The sequence below is a fragment of the Oncorhynchus mykiss genome, chromosome 31, assembly GCF_013265735.2.
Source record: "Oncorhynchus mykiss isolate Arlee chromosome 31, USDA_OmykA_1.1, whole genome shotgun sequence".
In the NCBI taxonomy this organism is placed as follows: Eukaryota; Metazoa; Chordata; class Actinopteri; order Salmoniformes; family Salmonidae; genus Oncorhynchus; species Oncorhynchus mykiss.
This window is the reverse complement of record NC_050571.1, coordinates 13,934,083-13,955,781: the sequence shown is the minus strand read 5'-3', so window position 1 is coordinate 13,955,781 and position 21,699 is coordinate 13,934,083. Positions and strand designations below refer to the sequence as shown.

At 42.7% G+C, this 21,699-nt stretch overlaps 1 protein-coding gene across 1 annotated transcript in view; it reads right to left on the bottom strand.

Moving 5' to 3' along the window:
* n4bp3 (NEDD4 binding protein 3) overlaps positions 1–21,699 on the bottom strand; it is a 99,312-nt gene that overhangs the window by 46,677 nt on the left and 30,936 nt on the right. The window contains exons 2-3 of the mRNA XM_036969944.1: positions 4,951–5,243; positions 1,010–1,187 (exon numbers count right to left, since the gene is read on the bottom strand). Of these exons, the coding sequence (XP_036825839.1) occupies positions 1,010–1,187; positions 4,951–5,210 (438 nt within the window). The 5' untranslated portion in view covers positions 5,211–5,243. The remainder of the gene's footprint in view (positions 1–1,009; positions 1,188–4,950; positions 5,244–21,699) is intronic.

Below are 21,699 nucleotides of genomic sequence, written 5' to 3'. Positions count from 1 at the left end.
AACGTCAAAGTGTGTTATAGTTGCTAAAATAATAATATGTTTTGATAGAATAGATAATAACTGCAGTTTTACATGTTATATCACCCCTATATGTTGCCCCAGGGATATCACCCCTATATGTTGCCCCAGGGATATCACCCCTATATGTTGCCCGAGGGATATCACCCCTATATGTTGCCCCAGGGATATCACCCCTATATGTTGTCCCAGGGATATCACCCCTATATGTTGTCCCAGGGATATCACCCCTATATGTTGTCCCAGGGATATCACCCCTATATGTTGTCCCAGGGATATCACCCCTATATGTTGTCCCAGGGATATCACCCCTATATGTTGCCCCAGGGATATCACCCCTATATGTTGCCCCAGGGATATCACCCCTATATGTTGTCCCAGGGATATCACCCCTATATGTTGTCCCAGGGATATCACCCCTATATGTTGTCCCAGGGATATCACCCCTATATGTTGTCCCAGGGATATCACCCCTATATGTTGTCCCAGGGATATCACCCCTATATGTTGTCCCAGGGATATCACCCCTATATGTTGTCCCAGGGATATCACCCCTATATGTTCTCCCAGGGATATCACCCCTATATGTTGTCCCAGGGATATCACCCCTATATGTTGTCCCAGGGATATCACCCCTATATGTTGTCCCAGGGATATCACCCCTATATGTTGCCCCAGGGATATCACCCCTATATGTTGTCCCAGGGATATCACCCCTATATGTCGTCCCAGAGATATCACCCCTATATGTTGTCCCAGTGATATCACCCCTATATGTTGTCCCAGGGATATCACCCCTATATGTTGTCCCAGTGATATCACCCCTATATGTTGTCCCAGTGATATCACCCCTATATGTCGTCCCAGAGATATCACCCCTATATGTTGTCCCAGTGATATCACCCCTATATGTTGTCCCAGGGATATCACCCCTATATGTTGTCCCAGGGATATCACCCCTATATGTCCCATAACCAGGTGTTCTTCTTACCTTCTCATATTTCCCTCCAATTGGCAGGGAGTTCTTTGACACGTCCACCTCAGTTCCGTCTTTGTAGTAGAGCTTGATGTGTTCCTCCTCATGTCCATGCTCTCTCTTCATGGACTGCATGCTGGAGAAGATGTCCTTCCTACTGCTGCCTGGGCCGCTACCCGCTTTGGCCTCTTTCCTGGTGGGGATCATTATAAAGGTTTTCCTTCAGGCTTCCAGTCAATTGATAATCTGTTCCCCTGAACGATAACATCTTGTTATGAAAATTATTTATATTTCTATTTGAGTTTGCAAGAAAGGCATTTCACTGTACATGCGCATGGGACATTAAAACTTTAAATTAATTTCTATTTCGTCTAGATTTACAACTTTAGATTGTAACAGCTTACTTCGCAAATACACTCTGCATTCGGAAAGTATTCAGACCATTTGACCTTTTTCACATTTTGTTACATTACAGCCTTCTTCTAAAATGGATTAAATAAAAAATGTTCCTCATCAATCTACACACAATACACCATAATGACATCACAATACCCCATAATGACATCACAATACCCCATAATGACATCACAATACACCATAATGACATCACAATACACCATAATGACAAAGCGAAAACAGGTTATTTACTTAACTATTCAGACCCTTTGCTATGAGACTCAAAATTGAGCTCAGGTGCATCCTGTTTCCATTGATCATCCTTGAGATGTTTCTACAACTTGATTGGAGTCCACCTGTGGTAAATTCAATTGATCGGACATGATTTGGAAAGGCACACACTTGTCTATCTATATAAGTTCCCACAGTTGACAGTGCATGTCAGAGCATGCACGAAGGAATTGTTCGTAAAGCTCTGAGACAGGATTGTGTCAGGCACAGATCTGGGGAAGGGTACAAAAACATTTCTGCAGCATTGAAGGTCCCCAAGAACACAGTGGCCTCCATCATTCTTAAATGGAATAGTTTGGAACCACCAAGACTATGCCTAGAGTTGGCCGCCCGGTCAAATTCAGCAATCAGGGGAGAAGGGCCTTGGTCAGGGAAGTGACCAAAAACCCGATGGTCACTCTGACAGAGCTCCAGACTTCCTCTGTGGAAATGGGAGAATCTTCCAGAAGGACAACCATCTCTGCAGCACTTGACCAATCAGGCCTTTATGGTAGAGTGTCCAGACTGAAGCCACTCCTCAGTAAAAGGCACATGACAGCCCGTTGGAATTTTCCAAAAGGCACCTAAAGACTCTCAGACCATAAGAAACAATATTCTCTGGTCTGATGAAACCAAGATTGAACTATTTGGCCTAATTGCCAAGCGTCACGTCCTGAGGAAACCTGTCACCATCCCTATGGTGAAGCATGGTGGTGGAAGCATCATGCTGTGGGGATGTTTTTCTGCGGCAGGGACTTGGAGACTAGTCAGGATCGAGTGAATGATGAACGGAGCAAAGTACAGAGAGATCCTTGATGAAAACCCGCTCCAGAGAACTCAAGACCTCAGACTGGGGTGAAGGTTCACCTTCCAACAGGACAACGACCCTAAGCACTCTACCAGGACAACACAGGAGTGGCTTTGGGACAAATCTCTAAATGTCTTTGAGTGGCCAAGCCAGTGGCCGGACTTGAGCCGGATTGAACTTCTCTGGAGAGAACTATAAATAGCTATGGAGCAACGGTCCCCATCCAACCTGACAGAGCTTGAGAGGATCTGCAGAGAAGAATGGGAGAAACTCCCCAAATGCAGGTGCACCAATTTTTTAGTGTCATACCTAAGAATACTTGATGCTGCAATCGCTGCCAAAGGAGCTTCAACAAAGTACTGAGTAAAGGGCCTGAATACTTATGTAAATGTCAGATTTTATTTTTTATACAGTACTAATATAAATATTTGGATACAGCAACTGTGCTTTTTATTTATTTTTTACTATTTTCTACATTGTAGAATAATATTGAAGACATCAAAACTATGAAATAACACATGGAATCATGAAGTAACCAAAAAAATGTTAGACAAACATTTTATATTTGAGATTCTTCAAAGTAACCACCCTTTGCCTTGATGACAGCTTTGCACATTCTTGGAATTATTTCAACCAGCATCATGAGGTAGTCACATGGAATGCATTTCAATTAACAGGTGTGCCTTGTTAAAAGTTAATTTGTGGATGTCACACCCTGACCATAGTTTACTTTGTATATTTCTATGTTGTGGTTGGTCAGGGTGTGATCTGAGTGGGCATTCTATGTTACATGTCTAGTTTGTCCAGTTCTATGTTCGGCCTGATATGGTTCTCAATCAGAGGCAGGTGTTCGTCATTGTCTCTGATTGGGAACCATATTTAGGTAGCCTGGGTTTCACTGTGTGTTTGTGGGTGATTGTTCCTGTCTATGTGTTTTCACCAGATAGGCTGTTTAGGTTTTCGTTACGTTCATTACGTCCTTTATTTTTGTAGTGTTTGTATTGATTCGTGTTTTACGTTTGTTCATTAAAACATGGATCGAAATCTACACGCTGCATTTTGGTCCGACTCTCCTTCACATACAGAAAACCGTTACAGTGGAATTTATTTCCTTCTTAATGCGTTTGAGCCAATCAGTTTTATTGTGACAAGGTATACAGAAGCTAGCCCTATTTGTTAAAAGACCAAGTCCATATTGTGGCAAGAACATCTTAAATAAGCAAAGACAAATGACAGTCCATCATTACCTTAAGAAAGATTTCAAGAACTTTGAAAGTTTCTTCAAGTGCAGCAGCAAAAACCATTATGCGCTACAATGAAACTGGCTCTCATGAGGACTGCCACAGGAAAGGAAGACTCAGAGGGACATCTGCTGCAGAGGATAAGTTCATTAGAGTTAAGCACGGAGGAGGAGGAGTGATGGTGTGGGGGTGCTTTGCTGGTGACACTGTCAGTGATTTATTTAGAATTCAAGGCACACTTAACCAGCATGGCTACCACAGCATTCTGCAGCGATACGCCATCCCATCTGGTTTGCACTTAGTGGGACTATCATTTGTTTTTCAACAGGACAATGATCGAAAACACACCTCCAGGTTGTGTAAGAGTTATTTGACCAAGAAGGAGAGTGATGGATTGCTGCATCAGATGACCTGGCCTCCACAATCACCCGACCTCAACCCAATCGAGATAGTTTGTAATAAGTCGGACCAGAGAGTGAAGGAAAAGCAGCCAACAAGTGCTCAGCATGTGTGGGAAGTCCTTCAAGACTGTTAGAAAAGCATTCCAGGTGAAGCTGGTTGAGAGAATGCCAATAGTGTGCAAAGCTGTCATCAAGGCAAAGGGTGGCTACTTTGAAGAATTAAAAATATAACATATATTTTGATTTGTTTAATACTTTTTTGGTTACTACATGATTCCATATGTGTTATTTCATTGTGTTGATGTCTTCACTATTATTCTATGTAGAACTTTAATTAGTAGGAGTGTCTGTACTTTGGGATTGGTACTGTACTTTTGCTGTACATTTCTACAAAACAGTTTTTGCTTTGATATTTTGGGGTATTGTGTGTAGATTGATGAGGGGGAAAAAACAATTGAACACATTTTAGAATAGGGTTGTAATGTAACAAAATGTGGAAAAGGGGAGGGGTCTGAATACTTTCTGAATGGTAGGATTCACACCTCCTACCAGCTCACTATGTGTGGCACCCACCTGGCAGCAGCACTAACAACACTGCTATGGAATAACAGGTGATGTTATTACCCAAGAGCATCATTAATGCCTTCTATTTGAAACAGACAACTCTTTACCACTTTGTCTGTACTTTATGGAATACATAGAGAATACATACTCTCTAATGTAGCACCCATCTGGGTGATGAAACATGGCAGCCATTTTGTGCCTATCAGAGAGCTCACTAACCTGGTGATGTTGATGAAACATGGCAGCCATTTTGTGCCTATCAGAGAGCTCACTAACCTGGTGATGTTGAGGTAGTTGAGCAGCTCTCTCTGGTTGAAGCCTTTCTTTAATAACCTGTTGGTCTGTCTGGGTCCCACCTGGGGCACGGCCCGGCTGCCTTTAGCTGGGGACGCGTCCGGGCGCTCCACTAGGCTACCTACACTACCCATACTGCACCGGGCCAGTAGGGCTGTGGGCCGGGTAGGGGTCGAGTAGGGGTCACGGAATGTCTTGCTGGGGTCACGGCTCAGAGGAAGGGTCTGGACCGATGTTGCCATTGGTTACAGGACAGGGTGGCCACGTGGAGAACTCTTGAGGTAGAGGAAGAGAGCAAAGAAGAGAGGAAGAAAGAGGTTGAGAATCAGAGAATGGACATAAACAAACTTATTCAGAACCCTGTAAAATATATTTGGCATCATGAACCATCATCACCATGATAACCTCCTATTCACCTTCTAACTGTAATATCGTATCTCTATAGCAACACGAACCATCATTACCATGATAACCTCCTATTCACCTTCTAACAGTAATATCTTATCTCTATGGCAACACGAACCATCATCACCTTGATAACCTCCTATTCACCTTCTAACTGTAATATCGTATCTCTATGGCAACACGAACCATCATTACCATGATAACCTCCTATTCACCTTCTAACAGTAATATCTTATCTCTATGGCAACACGAACCATCATCACCATGATAACCTCCTATTCACCTTCTAACTGTAATATCTTATCTCTATGGCAACACGAACCATCATCACCATGATAACCTCCTATTCACCTTCTAACTGTAATATCTTATCTCTATGGCAACACGAACCATCATCACCTTGATAACCTCCTATTCACCTTCTAACTGTAATATCTTATCTCTATGGCAACACGAACCATCATCACCATGATAACCTCCTATTCACCTTCTAACTGTAATATCTTATCTCTATGGCAACACGAACCATCATCACCATGATAACCTCCTATTCACCTTCTAACTGTAATTCTTATCTCTATGGCAACACGAACCATCATCACCATGATAACCTCCTATTCACCTTCTAACTGTAATATCTTATCTCTATGGCAACACGAACCATCATATCCAAGACCAAGTCCACACTTTATTGGATTGTTTACAGTTTTCAGCTCTCTGTCTGTCTTCCTCTGATCACTTAACTCCTGCACTCTAGTGGTTAATAAAGCATAATAACTAGTATCATGATTCTTAATGAGGTGGTCCCATTCCCTCTGTCTTCCTCAGTATTCCCCCATAGCCTTTACCCTAGTTACTAGTCTGTTGTTGATGTGAATTCTAGTCAAACTCCTCCTGTCTTTTTCCCTGTCTGGCTTTATATCTCCTCTCTCAGGGCATGACTTGACATGTGCCACTTCTCTGTCATCAGCTGTGTGTGTGTGTATGTGTGTGTGTGTGTGTGTGTGTGTGTGTGTGTGTGTGTGTCGAGGCAGTTTTTTTTAGTCAGTGACCGACCTAAAAATCTTTCGAATTTTTCACGACACACCAAATGTAAAAATCAACACTAAGCCAGCTAAATGGAAAAATCAACACGTTTTACTAAGCCAGCTAAATGGAAAAATCAACACGTTTTTACTAAGCCAGCTAAATGGAAAAATCAACACGTTTTTACTAAGCCAGCTAAACTGTGATCTGGTAGTAATAAGTGTAGGTTAAACCATGGCATAGTGCACAACAACCATACGGTTCAACCACACTCTACTACTAGCTCATCATAGAACAACACTAAACATAACCACAACACTTTCCTACAGTTGTTAAAGCCTTCAAATCCCACATAACGCATGTTCTTCCTGTCAGAGACACCTCATGCTTTTTGAAATGGTAGAAACGAGATGTAAGCTAAAAGAGAAGATTACAGATGTAGAGTGTGTGTGTGTGTGTGTGTGTGCGTGTGTGCGCGCGTGTGTGTGTGAGTGAGCCTCTTGGGGAAGAGGAGCAGAGAACATATCCACCATCAGAAGCTTGTTATGTAACTGTGTATGTGTGTGTGTGTGTGTGTGTGTGTGTGTGTGTGTTCTCCCTCTGTGATGCTACTGACTACAGTAAATCCTATTTGTCTGATAAAGAGGCAGGGTGCTTTGATTCAGGCAGCAGAGACGAGCAAGGATGTGCCTTTATAACCAGGGCAGTTAACCCGCTGTTCCCCGGGGGCTGAAGACGTGGATGTCCATTAAGGCAGTTAACCCGCTGTTCCCCGGGGGCTGAAGACGTGGATGTCCATTAAGGCAGTTAACCCGCTGTTCCCCGGGGGCTGAAGACGTGGATGTCCATTAAGGCAGTTAACCCGCTGTTCCCCGGGGGCTGAAGACGTGGATGTCCATTAAGGCAGTTAACCCGCTGTTCCCCGGGGGCTGAAGATGTGGATGTCCATTAAGGCAGTTAACCCGCTGTTCCCCGGGGGCTGAAGACGTGGATGTCCATTAAGGCAGTTAACCCGCTGTTCCCCGGGGGCTGAAGACGTGGATGTCCATTAAGGCAGTTAACCCGCTGTTCCCCGGGGGCTGAAGATGTGGATGTCCATTAAGGCAGTTAACCCGCTGTTCCCCGGGGGCTGAAGATGTGGATGTCCATTAAGGCAGTTAACCCGCTGTTCCCCGGGGGCTGAAGACGTGGATGTCCATTAAGGCAGCCCTCTGCACCTCTCTGATTCAGAGGGGTTGGTTTAAATGCAGAAGACGGTTGAAGGCGTTCCTTTCCCTTACCGTATCCAATTGATTTATTATTTCCCTTCCGATTTCTTTCAAATAACACGATCAATTCAGTCAGCGCATCCTATTGACCACGCCTTCTATAGTTATTCAGTGGTCATATTAATGACTATACAGTACAGTGTAACCAGTGTAACCATCCACTGTGGTTATTCAGTGGTCATATCAATGACTATACAGTAGAGTGTAACCTACTATAGCACACTGGTTATTCAGTGGTCATATTAATGACTGTATGGTATGTCATGCTAACCTACGTGCTAGCTTCCGGCATCTGTTCAACAATACTAATGCAAAGTTGACCTTGTTTTTGATCTTTAATGGGCAGAATGTGAGGAATGATTGGCCATACATAGTCTAGTGGTTTTTCTGGGATGTTCTGAACTACTTAAAACAATTACAGAGTCAGAGGGAGGAGACTTCCTCCATTTCTCCATCCTCTCTCTTTATTCCCCCCTCCCCCTCCATTTCTCCATCCTCTCTCTTTATTCCCCCCTCCCTCCCTCCCCCTCCATTCCTCCATCCTCTCTCTTTATTCCCCCTCCATTCCTCCATCCTCTCTCTTTATTCCCCCCTCCCTCCCCCTCCATTCCTCCATCCTCTCTCTTTATTCCCCCTCCCTCCCTCCCCCTCCATTCCTCCATCCTCTCTCTTTATTCCCCCTCCCTCCCTCCCCCTCCATTCCTCCATCCTCTCTCTTTATTCCCCCCTCCCTCCCTCCCCCTCCATTCCTCCATCCTCTCTCTTTATTCCCCCTCCCTCCCTCCCCCTCCATTCCTCCATCCTCTCTCTTTATTCCCCCTCCCTCCCTCCCCTCCATTCCTCCATCCTCTCTCTTTATTCCCCCCTCCATTCCTCCCCCTCCATTCCTCCATCCTCTCTCTTTATTCCCCCTCCCTCCCTCCCCTTCATTCCTCCATCCGCTCTCTTTATTCCTCCCTCTCCTATATCTCTCTCCATTCCTCCCCCTCCTCTCTCTCTCCATTCCTCCCTCTCCTCTCTCTCTCTCTCCATTCCTCCCTCTACTCTCTCTCTCTCTCTCCATTCCTCCCTCTCTCCGCTCATTAAGGATCTCTATTGATTCCACCCTGTTGACCCCTTTCTCTTTCCACGAGGATAAACACACACTATGGCCTTTAACCACACACACACACACACACATACACACACACACACACACACACACATGAGTCTTCAGACCATAAACATCGGGGGAGTGTAAACACACACACATTGTTCTGAGCCAGTAATAATGACCACCTCTTTAATATAACCCCCCCACAGCCCTCATGTTGTCACTGGCTGGTTTCAACATCCAGTGGTAACTATGTCTAGTCTGATCCTCCATTACTGGTAGACAGTAGAGATGCAGTAATGCTGCAGAAACACTGCTGTAATCATAAAACCAGGCCAGGTCACTTCTCAGTCTGTCCCAAAATAGAGCCAGCAACACACGCACACACACACACACACACACACACACACACACACACAGCATAATTTATGTATGAACCTGCGCACACACACCACAAAGTGTATATTAAAGCTGGGAAGATAAACAGAAAATGATCGACACCGACCGCGTATTGCTTAGGCATTTACCTGATATCATTACGATAAGTAGCCTATACTAGAGAAATGAGAAGTTGGAAATGAAATGAGTTTGCTAATATGGGTGATAGTTAATGGAACAATTGATGGCTACAACCATCAAACTAGTAGTAGCAGTTTAAAGGAAAAACTGTGGTGCACATTACTGTTATAAACTGTGGAGCACCTTACTGTTATAAACTGTGGAGCACATTACTGTTATAAACTGTGGAGCACATTACTGTTATAAACTGTGGAGCACATTACTGTTATAAACTGTGGAGCACATTACTGTTATAAACTCTGGTGCACATTACTGTTATAAACTGTGGTGTACATTACTGTTATAAACTGTGGTGTACATTACTGTTATGAACTGTGGTGTACATTACTGTTATAAACTGTGGTGTACATTACTGTTATAAACTGTGGAGCACATTACTGTTATAAACTGTGGAGCACATTACTGTTATAAACTGTGGTGTACATTACTGTTATAAACTGTAGAGCACATTACTGTTATAAACTGTGGAGCACATTACTGTTATAAACTGTGGTGTACATTACTGTTATAAACTGTGGAGCACATTACTGTTATAAACTGTGGAGCACATTACTGTTATAAACTGTGGTGCACATTCCTGTTATAAACTGTGGTGTACATTACTGTTATAAACTGGGGTGTACATTACTGTTATAAACTGTGGAGCACATTACTGTTATAAACTGTGGAGCACATTCCTGTCATAAACTGTGGTGTACATTACTGTTATAAACTGGGGTGTACATTACTGTTATAAACTGGGGTGTACATTACTGTTACAAACTGTGAAGCACATTACTGTTATAAACTGTGGTGCACATTACTGTTATAAACTGTGGTGCACATTACTGTTATAAACTGTGGAGCACCTTACTGTTATAAACTGTGGAGCACATTACTGTTATAAACTGTGGAGCACATTACTGTTATAAACTGTGGAGCACATTACTGTTATAAACTGTGGAGCACATTACTGTTATAAACTGTGGTGCACATTACTGTTATAAACTGTGGTGTACATTACTGTTATAAACTGTGGTGTACATTACTGTTATAAACTGTGGTGTACATTACTGTTATAAACTGTGGTGTACATTACTGTTATAAACTGTGGAGCACATTACTGTTATAAACTGTGGAGCACATTACTGTTATAAACTGTGGTGTACATTACTGTTATAAACTGTAGAGCACATTACTGTTATAAACTGTGGAGCACATTACTGTTATAAACTGTGGTGTACATTACTGTTATAAACTGTGGAGCACATTACTGTTATAAACTGTGGAGCACATTACTGTTATAAACTGTGGTGCACATTCCTGTTATAAACTGTGGTGTACATTACTGTTATAAACTGGGGTGTACATTACTGTTATAAACTGTGGAGCACATTACTGTTATAAACTGTGGAGCACATTCCTGTCATAAACTGTGGTGTACATTACTGTTATAAACTGGGGTGTACATTACTGTTATAAACTGGTGTGTACATTACTGTTACAAACTGTGAAGCACATTACTGTTATAAACTGTGGTGCACATTACTGTTATAAACTGTGGAGCACATTACTGTTATACACCGTGGAGCACATTACTGTTATAAACTGTGGAGCACATTACTGTTATAAACTGTGGTGCACATTACTGTTATAAACTGTGGAGCACATTACTGTTATAAACTGTGGTGTACATTACTGTTATAAACTGTGGTGCACATTACTGTTATAAACTGTGGTGCACATTACTGTTATAAACTGTGGTGCACATTACTGTTATAAACTGTGGAGCACATTACTGTTATAAACTGTGGAGCACATTACTGTTATAAACTGTGGTGTACATTACTGTTATAAACTGTGGAGCACATTACTGTTATAAACTGTGGAGCACATTACTGTTATAAACTGTGGAGCACATTACTGTTATAAACTGTGGTGCACATTACTGTTACAAACTGTGGAGCACATTACTGTTACAAACTGTGGTGCACATTACTGTTATAAACTGTGGAGGACATTACTGTTATAAACTGTGGAGCACATTACTGTTATAAACTGTGGTGCACATTACTGTTACAAACTGTGGAGCACATTACTGTTATAAACTGTGGAGCACATTACTGTTATAAACTGTGGAGCACATTACTGTTATAAACTGTGGAGCACATTACTGTTATAAACTGTGGAGCACATTACTGTTATACTGTGGAGCACATTACTGTTATAAACTGTGGAGCACATTACTGTTACAAACTGTGGAGCACATTACTGTTATAAACTGTGGAGGACATTACTGTTACAAACTGTGGTGTACATTACTGTTATAAACTGTGGAGCACATTACTGTTATAAACTGTGGTGTACATTACTGTTATAAACTGTGGAGCACATTACTGTTATAAACTGTGGAGCACATTACTGTTATAAACTGTGGAGCACATTACTGTTATAAACTGTGGAGCACATTACTGTTATAAACTGTGGTGCACATTACTGTTATAAACTGTGGAGCACATTACTGTTATACTGTGGAGCACATTACTGTTATAAACTGTGGAGCACATTACTGTTATAAACTGTGGAGCACATTACTGTTATAAACGTTTCGTTCTATTTATTATCAATTCAAGCAATTTATCACAATATGGACGTCCAGCTCTAGTGTGTATGTGCACATGCACACACACAGTACTCTGTCTGGCTAGGTAGGGAGCAGCTGCTTCAACATCTCCCATGTTTCCCCCCAGTGTAATCAACATTTATCAAGTGATGTACTGGTGGCTTCAATTGGTGGCCTCAATAATTATGTAAATGGTGAGAGACAGAGACAGAGAGAGAGAGAGTGACAGCGAGACAGAGACAGAGACAGAGAGAGAGAGAGAGAGAGAGAGAGAGAGTGACAGCGAGACAGACAGAGAGAGAGAGTGAGAGAGAGTGACAGCGAGACAGAGACAGAGACAGAGAGAGAGAGAGAGAGAGAGAGAGAGAGAGTGAGAGAGAGTGACAGCGAGACAGAGAGAGAGAGAGAGTGACAGCGAGACAGAGACAGAGACAGAGAGAGAGAGAGAGTGACAGCGAGACAGAGACAGAGACAGAGAGAGAGAGAGAGAGAGAGAGAGAGAGAGAGAGAGAGAGAGAGAGAGAGTGACAGCGAGACAGAGACAGAGAGAGAGAGTGAGAGAGAGTGACAGCGAGACAGAGAGAAAGAAAGAAAGAAAAAAAGAGAAAGAGAGAGAAAGAAAGAGAGAAAAAGAAAGAGAGAGAGAGAAAGCGGGAGAGAGCGCAAGAGAGAGAGAAAGAGAAAGAGAGAGAGAAAGAGAGAGAGAGAGAAAAAGAAAGGGAGGGAGAGTGAGACACAGAGAGAGAGAAGAGAAAGCCACTATAGCTGTATAGCTGAAGGCTCTCAGCCAGAGGGAGATCAAAGAGAGAGATACTCGGAAAGCTCATGTTTATATTAATGAGCTAGCTAGCCTAACTATTTCCCTTCCCTAAAACATTCCACTCTGACTACTACAACCTTCATCCGCTATCATACAGATTCAACCACTAACCCTGACCCCTAACCTTAACCCTAAACTGATGAACAAGTAGCACCTGCATTTGCTCATCCGTTCTGATGATACTGACACATTGTCCGTTCTACCAGAGTCATCTGGTGACCAGTAGCATCCTAGTTTTATAAAGTAGGTCGAGTCATTCTCATTTCAAATACGGATCTACAGTGCATTCGGGAGGTATTCAGACCCCTTGACTTTTCCCTCATCAATCTACACACAATACCTCATAATGACAAAGCAAAAACAGATTTTTATACATTTTTGCAAATGTATTAAAAATACAAAACTGAAATATCACATTTACATAAATATTCAGACCCTTTATTCAGTACTTGAAGCACCTTTGGCAGGGATTATAGCCTCAAATCTTCTTGGGTATGACTCTACAAGCTTGGCACACCTGTATTTGAGGAGTTTCTCCCATTCTTCTCTGCAGATCCTCTCAAGCTCTGTCAGGTTGGATGGGGAGCATCGCTGCACAGCTATTTTCAGGTCTCTCCAGAGATGTTTGATCGGGTTCAAATCCTGGCTCTGGCTGTGCCACTCAAGGATCGAGACCTGTCCCGAAGCCACTCTCCTGCCTTGTCTTGGCTTTGTGCTGAGGGTCGTTGTCCTGTTGGAAGGTGAACCTTTGCCCCAGTCTGAGGTCCTGAGCGCTCTGGTGCAGGTTTTCATCAAGGATCTCTCTGTACTTTGCTTTGTTCATCTTTCCTTCCATCCTGACTAGTCTCCTAGTCCCTGCTGCTGACAAACATCCCCACAGTATGCTGCTGCTACCACTATGCTTCACCATAGGGATGGTATTGGCCAGGTGATGTGCGGTGCCTGGTTTCCCACAGACTTGATGCTTGGCATTCAGGCCAAAGAGTTCAATCTTGGTTTCATCAGACAAGATAATCTTGTTTCTCATGGTCTGAAAGCGGGCTGTCATGTGCCTTTTACTGAGGAGTATCTTCCGTCGGGTTCTTGGTCACTTCCCTGACCAAGGCCCTTCTCCCCCGATTGCTCAGTTTGGCCAGGGGGACAGCACTAGGAAGTGTCTTGGTGGTTCCAAGAATGATGGAGGCCACTGTGTTCTTGGGGACCTTCAATACTGCAGAAATGTTTTGGTACCCTTCCCCAGATCTGTGCCTCGACACAATCGGAGCTTTACGGACAATTCCTTCGACCTCATGGCTTGGTGTTTGCTCTGACATGCACTGCCAACTGTGGGAACTTACATAGACTTGGGCTGTAAAAAAAAATCTTGGTTGACCGAAAGATGCCTGTTCTTTCAACCAAGTTTTTTTAACGTGTATTTTTCCTTTTATAGACACACCCTATGTATGTGAGCTTGTCTGATGCTTTAAGATTATAGTTTGATGAAATAAGACAAAATCCTCAAGAGGGCACCAGAGATCTAGATAACCAGAATTAAAAAAACGTAACCTGACCCAACTATTCTCCTCTCGCTCCTGCTGGCTTTCACAGATTCTGCCATTACTTGCCATTACTCTGCTGAAGTTGCTGGTAATAGGCTACATGAGGAGTTGGCAACCTTTCTCAAGTGGAATGACAATTTATCTTACCATTTCTCCAGATCTGTGTGCCATTTATGGTTTTTATATGTACATTTTCGTGAAACAGCTTCAATTAATGTATTATACACATCACGGACAAACTAAAATGGTCCACCCATACAGACAGCGTGGGGAAGAAGACGCAGCAGCGCCTCTTCAACCTCAGGAGGCTGAAGAAATTCGGCTTGTCACCAAAAACACTCACAAACTTTTACAGATGCACAATCGAGAGCATCCTGTCGGGCTGTATCACCGCCTGGTACGGCAACTGCTCCGCCCACAGCCGCAAGGCTGAGGTCTGCACAACGCATCACCGGGGGCAAACTACCTGCCCTCCAGGACACCTACACCACCCGATGTCACAGGAAGGCCAAAAAGATTGTCAAGGACAACAACCACCCGAGCCACTGCCTGTTCACCCCACTATAATCCAGAAGGCGAGGTCAGTACAGGTGCATCAAAGCAGGGACTGAGAGACTGAGAGACTGAAACAACAATACAGTGATAAAAGGAAGACTGGAATAATAATATTGAATGCAGTAACAGAAATGACCGTAACCAAAGGAACAAACATTGACGTTGAGAAATAGGAATTCATGGTAAATATCATCACAGGTGATATACACTACCGTTCAAAAGTTTGGGGTCACTTAGACTTTTCCTTGTTTTTGAAAGAAAAACACATTTTTTGTCCAGTAAAATAACATCAAATTGATCAGAAATACAGTATATGAATTGTTAATGTTGTAAATTACTATTGCAGCTGGAAACGGCAGATTTTTTATGGACTATCAACATAGGCGTGAAGAGGACCATTATCTGAAACTACCACTCCTGTGTTCCAATGGCACGTTGTGTTAGCTAATCCAAGTTTATCATTTTAAAAGGCTAATTGATCATTAGAAAACCCTTTTGCAATTTTGTTAGCACAGCTGAAAACTGTTTTGCTGATTAAAGAAGCAATAAAACTGTCCTTCTTTAGACTAGTTGAGTATCTGTAGCATCAGCATTTATGGGTTCGATTACAGGCTCAAAATGGCCAGAAACAAGGAACTTTCTTCTGAAACTCGTCAGTCTGTTCTTGTTCTGAGAAATGAAGGCTATTTCATGTGAAAAAACAAGTAGATTTGAGTGTCTAGTTTGAGAAACAGAAGCCTTACAAGTCCTCAACTGGCAGCTTCATTAAATAGCACCCGCAAAACACCAGTCTCAACGTCAACAGAGAAGAGGTGACTCCGGGATGCTGGACTTATAGATAGAGTTCCTCTGTCCAGAGTCTGTGTTCTTTTGCCCATCTTAATATTACATTTTTATTGGCCAGTCTGAGATATGGCTTTTTCTATGCAACTCTGCCTAGAAGGCCAGTCACCTCTTCACGGTTGAGACGGGTGTTTTGTGGGTACTTTTTAATGACGCTGCCAGTGCACAACCTATGTTACAATTTGATGTTATTTTGATAGACCTTTCTTTCAAAAATAAGGACATTTCTATGTGACCCCAAACTTTTGCACAGTAGTGTGCTGAATGGAGTATTGATAGACAGTAACAAACAAATGCAAACAATTAACTTATGAAACAATGAATGTGCACAAATTGACGGGAGAGAGCGCATTCTGGAGAGAGAAGTGCATTGTGCATCTAGGTGCGTGGCCAATCCGACGTCTGCAGCATTTACGGTAATACGGCCTCAGCAGAAGTCAGGGCATTTATACTTGTTGCTTCGCGGAGCAGTGCAGAGCTGTTGTCAAAGAAGTGAGTTGATGTTTTCTACAGGATGTACCGCCTCCACCTACCGTAAACCAATCATGTCAATGCAGAGCTATACAGAGCCCTCTGCATTATTATAACATTTGGGAGGCGCATGGAGATGCGGTACGGTATGGAGGTCAATTTGGCCCCTGGAGGCATTTGCGTCACACCCTTCAACCATTTTGGGATCAAGCATAACTTGGCTTTCAGTCTTGGCCTCCACAATGGATTAGTTCACTGAGATGGGCACAAATATACACATTTGTTACCGCTCAACTAAAACAATTTTGGTCAACCAACAGCCTAACGACCAAACAATTGATCAGTCGATTAATTGAGGTCAGCCCTAATACAGACAGGCGTGTGCCTTTCCAAATCATGTCCAATCAATTGAATTTACCTCAGGTGGACTCCAATCCAGTTGTAGAAATATCTCAAGGATGATCAATGGAAACAGGATGCACCTGAGCTCAATTTCCAGTCTCATAGCAAATGGTCTGAACACTTATGTAAATAAGATATTTCAGTTTTTTCTAAAAAACTATTTTCTATTTGTCATTATGTGGTATTGTGTGTAGGTTGATGAGGATTTTTTTTATTTAATCAATTTTAGAATAATTATAATTATAAATCCTCTTAAGGATCCTCCCCTTTTTTCAATTTCCACCTAAAATGACATACCCAAATCTAACTGCCTGTAGCTCAGGCCTTGAAGCAAGGATATGCATATTCATGGTCCCATTTGAAATGAAACACTTTGAAGTTCGTGGAAATGTGAAAAGAATGTAGGAGAATATAACACATTAGATCTGTTAAAAGATAATCCAAAGAAAAACAAACTGGTTTTTTTTGTATTTTTTTTGTACCATCATTTTTGAAATGCAAGAGCAAGGCCATAATGTATTATTCTTTTTTTTCTTACAATTAGTTCCTTTTTAAATCAGCCAAAGAAAGACTTTGGAAAACAAATCGATGGAGGAAGAGAGAGAAAAAGAGTGGGGTGGATGGAGGGAGAAGCTGTGAAATCTCCTCAGACTGAAACTATTGGAAAAGCCACCAGGTGTAGAATGTCAAGACCAAGGTAAGTAATGATCCAAGCCCTGTGCTTATTGATGGAGTGTGTGTGTGTATATGTGTGTATGTACAGTATGTATGTGCGTTACTGATGTCTACTGATGCAATCACTTGTGGGGGTAGGAGGTGGGGTAAAAATCCTTTTAAACCTTGGCCACAAATCTTGAGTGGACTGGAGAAAATGTTCCGTCCAGTTGTTTTCAGTAGTTGGCTTCTACTTGATTGACCTGGGCAGATTTACCGCCTGGCATAGGCCTTGAAACACAATCACTGACTCTCTCTCTCTCTCTGACTCTCTCTCTCTCACTGACTCTCTCTCTCTCTGACTCTCTCTCTCTCTCTGACTCTCTCTCTCTCACTGACTCTCTCTCTCTCTCTGACTCTCTCTCCCTCTCTGACTCTCTCTCTCTCACTGACTCTCTCTCTCTCACTGACTCTCTCTCTCTCTCTGACTCTCTCTCTCTCTCTGACTCTCTCTCTCTCACTGACTCTCTCTCTCTGACTCTCTCTCTCTCTCTGACTCTCTCTCTCTCTCTGACTCTCTCTCTCTCTCTGACTCTCTCTCTCTCACTGACTCTCTCTCTCTCTCTGACTCTCTCTCTCTCTCTGACTCTCTCTCTCTCACTGACTCTCTCTCTCTCTCACTGACTCTCTCTCTCTCTCTGACTCTCTCTCTCTCTGACTCTCTCTCTCACTGACTCTCTCTCTCTCTCTGACTCTCTCTCTCTCACTGACTCTCTCTCTCTCTCTGACACTCTCTCTCTCTCTGACTCTCTCTCTCTCTCTGACTCTCTCTCTCTCACTGACTCTCTCTCTCTCACTGACTCTCTCTCTCACTGACTCTCTCTCTCTCTCTGACTCTCTCTCTCTCTCTGACTCTCTCTCTCTCTCTGACTCTCTCTCTCTCACTGACTCTCTCTCTCTCACTGACTCTCTCTCTCTCTCTGACTCTCTCTCTCAAAATGGAACATCAGTAAACATTATACTCACAAAACGTTTCAAATAAATTAGACATTTCAAATGTTATATAATTGGCTATGTACAGTGTTGTTCAAGTAGTTGAGGTAAGAAAGGGGAAATAAGTAAAACAGGTAATATAGGTTGTATTTACAATGGTGTTGTTCTCCACTGGTTGCCAGTTTCTCATGGCAACGAGCCACAAATCTTTCTGCTGTGATGGCACACTGGTATTTCACCTAACAGATATGGGAGTTTATCAATGTTTTATTTGTTTTCAAATTCTTTGTGGGTGTGATCTGTGGGAAATATGTCTCTCTAATGTGGTCATACATTTGGCAGGAGGTTAGGAAGTGTAGCTCTCTCACACACACACACACACACACACACACACACACACACACACACACACACACACACACACACACACACACACACACACAGCTTTCAATTAACTTCCTAACAAATTGTGTTTTTTCAGATTCAAAGGTGTTGGCAAACATGAACAGAACATCAATGTTAAGTTGGTGGGCTAAAGTGTACAGGTAGACATGGATTTATCCCTTGTACCCGTTTGTGCCAAGCTCCTGGGTTATACCTGGGTTATACCTGGGTTACAACTGGGTTATACCTGGGTTACACCTGGGTTACACCTGGGTTATACCTGGGTTACACCTGGGTTATACCTGGGTTATACCTAGGTTACACCTGGGTTACACCTGGGTTATACCTAGGTTATACCCGGGTTACACCTGGGTTATACCTGGTTTATAGGTCTAATACAGATATTTATTTTGAATCTTATTAGGTTCAGGTTAGGCTACGTTCCCTACCAAACGGTGACACACTGCAACGTGCCCAGTGTCTGTACTCTCATTTGGCTGTTGCTAGAGGAGAGGATGATTCAATGTTGGAAGATTGACATTAACAACTCTTCATATCCAGCCGGGGTAATTGGTTCAACTGCTGGATGTGGAATTAATCACATTTGACTCTCTGTCCCTCTCTCTCTCTGCGTCTGTCTGTCTGTCTCTCTCTCTGCATCTGTCTGTCTGTCTGTCTTCCTCTCTCTGTCTGTCTGTCTCTGTCCCTCTCTCCCTGCGTCTGTCTGTCTCGCTCTCTCTGCGTCTGTCTGTCTCGCTCTCTCTGCGTCTGTCTCTCTCTCTCTCTACATCTGTCTGTCTCGCTCTCTCTCTGTCTCTCTGCGTCTGTCTTTCTGTCTGTGTAACTACCATCCACTAATACACTTATACTGGGGATTTGAACTGGGGAAAGTCAACCACTACTAGCCAGGTCACTACTGTGTGAGAGACAGACTGAAGGGGACAGGAAGAGCAGCCAAATTCCAGAGATGCTTTACAAAACACAAGCTCAGGCACGTCCATTCCACACACACACACACACACACACACACACACACACACACACACACACACACACACACACACACACACACACACACACACACACACACACACACACACACACACACACACACACACACACACACACACACACACACACACACACACACACACACACACACACACACACACACACCTTAAATGAGTCTTCAGACCATAAACATCAGGGGAGTGTAAACACACACACATTGTTCTGAGCCAGTAATAATGACCATCTCTTTAATATAACCCCCCCACAGCCCTCATGTTGTCACTGGCTGGTTTCAACATCCAGTGGTAACTATGTCTAGTCTGATCCTCCATTACTGGTAGACAGTAGAGATGCAGTAATGCTGCAGAAACACCGCTTGGTAGTTTTACATCTAAAACACCCCACACAAGCTGATCTGTAATGTAACGTAAGGTGTTTAAGTCAAGTTAGAGCTGTGCTGGGTTGGGTTTCTCTGACGTGTTCTCTCTCTCTCTCTTCAATTCAAAGGGCTTTGTTGAAATGGGAAACATATGTTTTACATATTCAAAGCAAGTGCAGTAGATAATATACAAAAGTGAAATAAACAATCAAAAATGAATAGTAAACATTACACTCACAAAAGTTCCAAAGGAAATGAGACATTTCAAATGTCATATTAAAGCTATGTACAGTGTTGTAAAGATATGCAAATCATTAAAGAACAAAAGGGAAAATAAATAAGCATAAATAAGGGTTGTATTTACAATAATGTTTGTTCTTCACTGGTTGACCTTTTCTTATAGATATGGGAGTTTATCAAAATTCTTTGTGGGTCTGTGTAATCTGAGGGAAATATGTCTCTCTAATAGGGTCGTACATTTGGCAGGAGGTTAGGAAGTGCAGCTCAGTTTCCACCTCATTTTGTGGGCAGTGTGCACATAGCCGGTCTTCTCTTGAGAGACAGATCTGGCTACGGCGGCCTTTCTCAATAGCAAGGCTATGCTCACTGAGTCTGTACATAGTCAAAGCTTTCCTTAAGTTTGGGTCAGTCACAGTGGTCAGGTATTCTGCCGCTGTGTACTCTCTGTTTAGGGCCAAATAGCATTCTAGTTTGCTCTGTTTCTTTGTTAATTCTTTCCAATGTGTCAAGTAATTATCTTTTTGTTTTCTCATGATTTGGTCTAATTGTGCTGCTGTCCTGGGGCTCTGTGGGGTCTAATTGTGTTGCTGTCTGGGGCTCTGTGGGGTGTGTTTGTGTTTGTGAACAAAGCCCCAGGACCAGCTTGCTTAGGGGAGGGACTCTGCTCCAGGTTCATCTCTCTGTAGGTGATGGCTTTGTTATGGAAGGTTTTGAGAATCGCTTCCTCTCTCTCTCTCACTCTACACACGCACAGGCACATTCTGCCAGCCTACCTGCCCTGAGAAAATGAGGGTCCACAGGGGTTTGACTCAGCAAGGCCTGAGGGCCAATCTTGATGCCAGCTGTCACTCACAACCTGGGGCAATTACATACTGTATCTGCGACTAATGACAGTGAATGTCACATTAGACGTGTACAGGAAATGTTCCTCTTCATATATTTGGAAGTATAACCTTTTCTCTTGTGGCAAAAGTGATGTCAGAGAACCTTGTTAGGCTTAAGTGTAACATAAATAGCTACTCTGAGTCCCCTTAGATGTACACTGCATTCGGGAAGTATTCAGACCCCTTGACTTTTCCACATTGTGTTACCTTTCAGCCATTTTCTAAAATTGGTTGAATAAATAAAAAATCTTCAAAAATCTACACACAATACCCCATAAAGAAAACTAAGTGAAATCTGCAAATGTATTAAAAATAAATAACAGACACACCTAATTTACATGAGTATTCAGACCCTTTGCTTTGAGACTCAACATTGAGCTCAGATACATCCTGTTTCCATTGATCATCCTTGAGATGTTTCTACAACTTGATTAGAGTCCACCTGTAGTAAATTCAATTGATTGGACATGATTTGGAAAGGCACACACCTGGCTATATAAAGTCCCACAGTTGACAGTGCATGTCAGAGCAAAAACCAAGCCTTGTGATCGAAGGAATTGGCCATGGTATTCAGGAGGAACAGG